Source organism: Hordeum vulgare, chromosome 2H, assembly GCF_904849725.1.
Source record: "Hordeum vulgare subsp. vulgare chromosome 2H, MorexV3_pseudomolecules_assembly, whole genome shotgun sequence".
In the NCBI taxonomy this organism is placed as follows: Eukaryota; Viridiplantae; Streptophyta; class Magnoliopsida; order Poales; family Poaceae; genus Hordeum; species Hordeum vulgare.
The window spans coordinates 517,187,763-517,195,592 of NC_058519.1; the positions used below are offsets into that span (position 1 = coordinate 517,187,763).

Consider the following 7,830-nt stretch of genomic DNA (forward strand, 5'->3'; position numbering starts at 1 on the left):
TACAGTCAGTCTCACATGCAGACGGTTGTGCGTTTGCTCTGAATTATCACCCCCATGAATATACATTGATCCTCAGCACCGACGCCATAAATTGGAGCCTGGCGAGGGTAGATGGATCTTGCCGGAAATTCTTCAATGGGCAGCGCAAGTAGCACCGGCAGGTACTATCCCCTCTAGAGAACGCTAGCAGCTCGATCACCTATATAAGGTCACAGGCTCTCGCCATGGCCAAACCACAAGCACCACAGCCCTCACTTCACTGATCAAGTAGCTGGCAAGAGCTTTGAACTCATTGCGACTTTGCATCCCCGTCGATCGATGGCGTCCAAGGTCGAGCTGGTGGTGGAGGTGAAGTCGCCGGCCGACAAGCTGTGGACGGGGATGCGCGAATCCACGGAGCTGTTCCCCAAGATCTTCCCCGAGCAGTACAAGAGCATCGAGACCGTGGAGGGCGACGGCAAGTCCGCCGGCACCGTCCGCCTCATCAAGTACACCGAGGGTACGTGCGCAGTGAAGCGATCCACATATCCAGACGCACATATATATATGTAAGCTTGTGGTGCATATGTGACGTGAGCATTGGGTGCGTGCGTTTCAGGGGTTCCGATGGTGACGTTCGCCAAGGAGAAGGTGGAGGTGGCGGACGACGAGAAGAAGTTGGTGTCCTACAGCGTGGTGGACGGCGAGCTGGTTAGCTTCTACAAGAACTTCAGGGTGACGGTGCAGGTGACGGACAAGGGCTCCGCCGACGGCGTCGGCGCGGTGGTGAACTGGACCATGGACTTCGACAAGGCCAGCGACGAGGTGCCCGAGCCAGACGTCATCAAGGAGACCGCCGCCAAGACCTTCCACGACCTCGACGACTACCTCCTCAAGAACTAGCTTTGAGCTGCCTCGTCGCTGGCTGCCGCGGACGATCCTCCATCCGTCCGTCCGTCCATGGCTACCGTGTCGTCGTTGCTTGCTGTCTGATGATCGTCCGCCTGGTGCAGCGACCGTGTGTACCGTGTAAGCGCATCTGCCTGCGCTGGGGCGGACGCGTGAGTAGTGGAATCGTAATAATTTCATAATAAAGTCGCAGCTTTATGGTCATGTATACGTACGCAATGGTGTTAGATTTGTGTGGTTTGGTTTGACTGACGTGCGTTTCCATGAAAAAAAATCGTAATCTTTAATTGCCATGATCATATTTTGCTGCATCACCGAGATATACTATCACACTCATTTTTGTGAAATCATGAACAATTTTGAAAGCCATGAAAAATAAATAACTCTTGAACTTATTTGAAATCGTTAATTTTTTCAAACTCGTGAACATTTTTACAGGTTATGGAAAATTTTCTGAAATGATGAACATTTTATACTACTTGCAAACATTATTGAAAAATTTATGAATATTTCTTAAACCATTTTTCTTGAATCGGCGAACATTTCCGGAATCGGTGAATAATTATTAAAATTCATGAACATTTTTTAAATGCATTATCATTTTTTGAAACGGTGAATATTTTATGAATTAATAAACTATTTTGTAAATCATAAACAGTTTTGAATTCTTAGGATTTTTTTAATTCATGATTTTTTTGAATTGGCAAAATTTTGTTCCATTTCATTAACATTTTTAATACCCAATTTTTTACAAAAATCATGAAGGTTTTTTGACTTTTTGAATTTTTGTTTTCAAAATTGCGAACATTTTTTATATGCAAACATTTATTTAAAACAGCGAACATTTTCTGAACCCACAAACATTTATGAGTCAGTGAACATTTTATTTTAAATTCTCATCTATTTTTTTTATTTTTTTCATAAGTTTTTTGAATTCTTGAATTATTTAAAATAGAGAAAAGATGGAAAAGGAAAACGGAAAATAAAAAATGAAAAAAGGCCGCCCGAACATGGGACGGCCCGAATAGGAGCGCTGTATCTTCTCCCAGCGTGGAGGGCGCAGTTTAGGACATCTACTGCATGGGTCAGCCGAAGCGGGGATTCTATGGTGTGAATATTTTTTTACTTAACGATGGCATGGTGGGTAATTATCCATAACTTTAGGGGTAACTTGAATGACGAATTTGCACAGCCAAATATCACTATGTTGCATTGGATTTGTCCCTCTCTTCAAACGAGGCTACTCCACGAGAATCCCCCGGCCCTAAATCGCTTTTCCAAACACGCGCTAAGATATCACACCTCGCATCCCGCTCGTGTCGCCCTCCCCCGCAGGCAACCCCGACGAAACCCTAGCCGCCACACCAGCTCCCCCTCCCAGATCTCCCACCCCCTTGCCGTCGCTGACAAACGCCGTCGACCAAAGCCCGCATGACGTCGGAGACGGCGGGGTCTTCCTTGTCTCCCTCTCGCGAGGTCAGGGAAGCGCGGGGGCGCTTGGCCAAGGAGAGGCGTGGGGCGTAGCGCACACTGGCAGGTGGATGCGGCAAACAGGGCGGCGCGTGCAGCGACCACGAACTGGTGCACGCGGTGTGCACAAGATAGCTTTCCAAGCGGGCGCAATGGTTGTGGCATGCTCGCTGCGCGTGGGCGCGTTGTAGGGCAGGCCAAGATACAGGGGTGTGAGGGAGTCCGGGATTAGGTGGTCGTTGGGCCGCCTACCTATCCTCATGGGTCGAACTCTTTGGCTTGTTCGACCATTGGCACACATATTGAATTCGAGATGGTCTCTTCCGAAGACTTGGCGTGCAATCCAAGGAAATATAGGCGTCGACATATTCCTTCTCTATTGTAACCGACTTTGTATGGACCCTAACACCCCTAACGTCTATATAAGCGAGGGGTGTGTAATCCAGAAGATAGATCAAGCTCAATACGATTAGCGTTTAGACCACAACATTGATCTCCCAGTAGATGAACTCTGTACTCTCTACTATCTCATCAATAACAGCTAGAGGAGGACGTAGGTTTTACCTCCATTAAGAGGGCCCGAACCTAGTTAAAACATTGTCCCCATTGTCTCGTGTTACCCGTCGACTCTAGATCCACACTTCGGACCCCCTACTCGAGATCAGACAGTTTTGACACCGACATTGGTGCTTTCAATGAGAGCTCCACTATGAGATCACGAAAAGGCTTGATGGCTCTTTTGTTCACCGATGATTGCATTGAATCCGGATATATCTTCATCTCCGGCCAACCCTCCGCTTTCAACAGCACTCCGCACTTCAAGGCGGCTCATCACTAGATCGATGGGATCATCTTGGGCCAGGAATTCAGGTTCGGCGAGTTGGAATTTGTTGCCAACACCCAGGGTGACTGATGACCCACAAGTATAGGGGATCAATCGTAGTCCTTTCAATAAGTAAGAGTGTAGAACCCAACGAGGAGCAGAAGGATCTGACAAGTGGTTTTCAGCAAGGTAAAATCTGCACGCACTGAAATTGTCGGTAACAAGTGATTGTGTGATGAGATGATTCGTAGCAAGCAACAAGTAACAAAAGTAGCAACGGTGCAGAAAAGTGGCCCAATCCCTTTTGTAGCAAGGGACAAGCCTGGACAAAGTCTTATAGGAGGAAAAACGCTCCCGAGGACACACGGTAATTTCTGTCATGCTAGTTTTCATCAAGTTCATATGATTCACATTCGTTACTTTGATAGTTTGATATGTGGGTGGACCGACGCTTGGGTACTGCCCTTACTTGGACAAGCATCCCACTTATGATTAACCCCTCTCGCAAGCATCTGCAACTACGAAAGAAGAATTAAGACAAAGTCTAACCATAGCATTAAACTAGTGGATCCAAATCAGCCCCTTACGAAGCAACGCATAAACTAGGGTTTAAGCTTCCGTCACTCTAGTAACCCATCATCTACTTACTACTTCCCAATGCCTTCCTCTAGGCCCAAATAATGGTGAAGTGTTATGTAGTCGATGTTCACATAACACCACTAGAGGGAAAACAACATACAACATATCAAATTACCGAACGAATACATAATTCACATGACTACTATTAGCATGACTTATCCCATGTCCTCAGGAACAAAAATAACTACTCACAAAGCATAATCATATTCATGACCAGAGAGGTAATGAGTAGCATCAAGGATCTGAACATAAACTCTTCCACCAAATAATCCAACTAGCATCAACTACAAAGAGTAATCAACACTACTAGCAACCTTACAAGTACCAATTAGAGTCGCGAGACGGAGATTGGTTACAAGTGATGAACTATGGTTTGGAGATGAGATGGTGCTGATGAAGATGTTGATGGTGACGAATCCCCTCCGATGAGAGGAGTGTTGGTGATGACGATGGCGAGGATTTCCCCCTCCAGGAGGGAAGTTTCCCCGGCAGGATCGTCCTGCCGGAGCTCTAGATTGGTTCTTCTCAAGTTCCGCCTCGTGGTGGCGGCGAATCCATGAAAAAGCTCCTCCTTGATTTTTTCCTGGACGTAACCCTTCATATAGCAAAAGAGGGGGGCCAGTGGGCTGACCAGAAGCCCTCATGGTGCGGCCTGGGGGGTGGCTGTGCCGTGCAGGCTTGTGGGCAACCCCTGGTGCCCCTCTGGCACTTCTTCGGCCCAGTATTTTTGATAAATCGGGAAAAAATCCTCGTTGATTTACGGCGTTTGGAGTTGCGCAGAATAGGTATCTCAACTTTGCTCCACTTTTAGGCCAGAATTCCAGTTGTCGGCATTCTCCCTCTTCATAAAAACCTTGCAAAATAAGAGAGAAAAGGCATAAGAATTGTATCGTGAAGTGAAATAACAACCAAAGAAGCGATAAATATCAACATGAAAACATGATGCAAAATGGACGTATCAACTCCCCCAAGCTTAGACCTCGCTTGTCCTCAAGAGAAAGCCGAGCTCAATAAATATGTACACATGTTTAGGGAGAGAGGTGTCGACAAACCAAGATACGAACATGCAAGCATCATGATCAAGATCAGAACAGCAATACCAACATATAATCTCTCATGCTAAAGTGATAATTTCTTCACAAGGTAAAGCATGGATCAAGAACCTTACTGAGAAGTAACAACCGATAGCCTTTAGTCATTGAAGCAATTGCAATTTATCACAACATCAGAAAGATTCAAATAAGAGCTTGTAAAGCAAATCCACATACTCAATCATTCTTTCGTTCTCTACAATTGCTACAACTCACGTGGTACTCATGAGATCAAAGTTTCAGCTGGACACAGAGAAAGATAGGGGCTTATAGTTTTGCCTCCCAACTGCTTACCTCAAGGGTAATGTCAACAATAATAATTCATGAATGCGTACCTCCAAGTTGACATATGAATATAGATCTTTCCCAAGCATATGACGTTAGCCAAGACAAAGGAGAAATAAGGAATTGGTGAAGATCACCATGACTCTTTCAAGGGCAAAAAGTAAAGGTACAAGATAGGCCCTTCGCAAAGGGAAGCAGAGGTTGTCATGCACTTTTGAGGTTTGAATGTGTGTCCTCTTACTGCGGAGGAACGTCACTTTATATTGCCTCCTGTGATAAAGAACTTTATTATTCAGTCTATCGCTTTTATGTCTTCCTCATCACAGGTTCGTATAAACTTATTTTCCACACACTAATAGATCATACATATTAGAGAGCAATTTTTATTGCTTGCACCGATGAAAACTTACTTGAGGGATCTTATTCAATCCATAGGTAGGTATGGTGGACACTCATGGCAAAACTGGTTTGAAGGTTTATGGATGCACAAGTAGTATCTCTACTTGGTGCGGGAGTTTTGGCTAATAAGAGGTGGAAGTAATCGTCACATGCTAAGGGATCTCTAATCATATAACATTGTTTGGAACCAAGAAAACACAATTCATTATGTTGTCTTCCTTGTCCAAAATCTACTTCTAGGCATGTAATAGTTTAGTGAGTGTTCACAATCATAGATGGTGTCAGAGATGATATATTTATATGTGAACCTCCTTCTTCATCACTTCCTATTAATTGCAACCATGACCAAGGTCTACGTTTGCCTACCCTCAACAAGTTTCAATCCTCATTCTTTTTATATGTGAAGCCATCACTTCTCATAAGATCATTACATGATCTTTCATGCTTTTGCTCTATTCTCACTCTTTTGATCATGGCAAGAGGCAAAGCCCTTCAACTAAGACACTCTTTATTATATGGCTCACGAGCTCGAATACATCAGGGGTGACACAAAGCAAAACTCAAGACTAAAACACTAAGACTTTTAAACTGCTAGAGAAAAAGAAAACTGAAAAGGAACAAACTAAAACAAAGGTAAAGGCAAAATATGTGATGGTGATACGATACCGGGGCAACTCCCCCAAGCTTGGCACAAGCCAAGGGGATTGCCCATACCAATGCTCATTTGTCTTCCTTTGGTGGTGATGATGGAGTTGTTGTTGCAACATGAGTTTGATCCTCCATCTTCCAAAGCATAGGTGCTCCATCATGGAAAGATGAACGAGCCTCCGGAATCCTCAAATCTGTAGCCAACCGTATTGATTTAAATCTATACTCATACTCACAGTTTTGGTTCTGCAGGTCATAGATCTGGGCCTGGAGTTGATCAATCCTGTCATAGAGCCTGGAGAGATGCTTCCCAATGTCATTGGCATCAATCCTGTGCTTGTTGGTGAATTCCGTGATCATCATGTGGTTGGCGTTGAGTCCACGCTCCACCATCCCTTGGCACTTGAAGACTTGTTGCTCCATTGCTTCGAGCCTCGTCTCCACGCTTCCGGTCTTCTTAGGCCCCTCAACATCACGGATGTGCAACATCCCCTCATGCGTCTCGATAGATTGAGGGTGTTGCAGCACTCCCGTGAGGTAAGGGTTGATGACCTTCTCAAAGATCTTGTCCTTCGGAGCTTTTGGGGAAGTCATAGCGATCTAGATCTGCAACAGAAATAGGCTCGAAACGAAAAACACAGGAAATCTGCATGATGCAGGGGTCAGACCAAACGGAAGTTTATATAATTATTTTTTCCAGACCTGAAGGAGTATCCCGCACGAAAACGGAGTCCGGGAGGCGCACGAAGTGGCCACAAGCCCTCACGGCGCGGCCAGGGGGTGGGCCCGCGCCATGCAGGCTTGTCGCCTCCTCGCGCACTTTCTGGACTACTTCCAATTTTTGTATTTTCTCAAATATTCCAAAACGGAGAAAATTTCCTACTGGAAAAGTTTTGGACTCTGTTTTCTTACCGAATCACATACCTCTTCGTTTTCGGAGTCTAAAACAGGCTCATAAATATCCCTTAGGTATTCTTCAGGAGTTATGGTATTGATAATATTGCTTTCAACTTTTATGGGAGTACCTGAGATATAATGCTTGATTCTCTGCCCATTTACCACTCTCGGACAATTACCTTCCGTGTTGTTGATCTTGATAGCACCAGAACGATATACTTCCTCAACAACATAGGGACCTTCCCATTTAGAGAGAAGCTTGCCTGCAAAGAATCTTAAACGAGAGTTATATAGCAAGACATAATCACCTACATTGAACTCACGCTTTTGTATCCTCTTATCATGCCACCTCTTAACCTTCTCTTTGAACAGCTTGGCATTCTCATATGCCTGAGTTCTCCACTCATCAAGCGAGATAATATCAAATAACCTCTTCTCATCGGCAAGTTTGAAATCAAAGTTGAGTTCTTTGATTGCCCAATAAGCTTTATGCTCTAGCTCAAGAGGTAAGTGACATGCTTTCCCGTACACCATTTTGTACGGAGACATGCCCATGGGATTCTTATAGGCAGTTCTATAAGCCCACAGTGCATCATCGAGCTTCTTAGACCAATTCTTTCTAGACCTGTTGACAGTCTTTTGTAGAATTAGTTTAATCTCTCTATTACTTAGCTCTATCTTACCACTGGA

The 7,830-nt window shown here is 44.7% G+C and overlaps 1 protein-coding gene across 1 annotated transcript; it reads left to right on the top strand.

Moving 5' to 3' along the window:
• Positions 1-216: 216 nt before the first annotated feature.
• On the top strand, positions 217-1,092 carry LOC123426949 (MLP-like protein 423). The gene is made up of 2 exons (XM_045110871.1): positions 217-499; positions 599-1,092. Exons 1-2 carry the CDS (start codon positions 319-321, stop codon positions 880-882), a joined length of 465 nt encoding a protein of 154 aa, XP_044966806.1. The 5' UTR covers positions 217-318; the 3' UTR covers positions 883-1,092.
• Positions 1,093-7,830: the final 6,738 nt, after the last annotated feature.

Excerpts from the sequence above, each read along its gene's own strand:
- LOC123426949 (XM_045110871.1), top strand. The coding sequence starts at position 319 with ATGGCGTCCAAGGTCGAGCTGGTGGTGGAGGTGAAGTCGCCGGCCGAC. Across the intron at positions 500-598 it reads CCTCATCAAGTACACCGAGG|GGGTTCCGATGGTGACGTTC; the intron begins GTACGTGCGCAG and ends CGTGCGTTTCAG.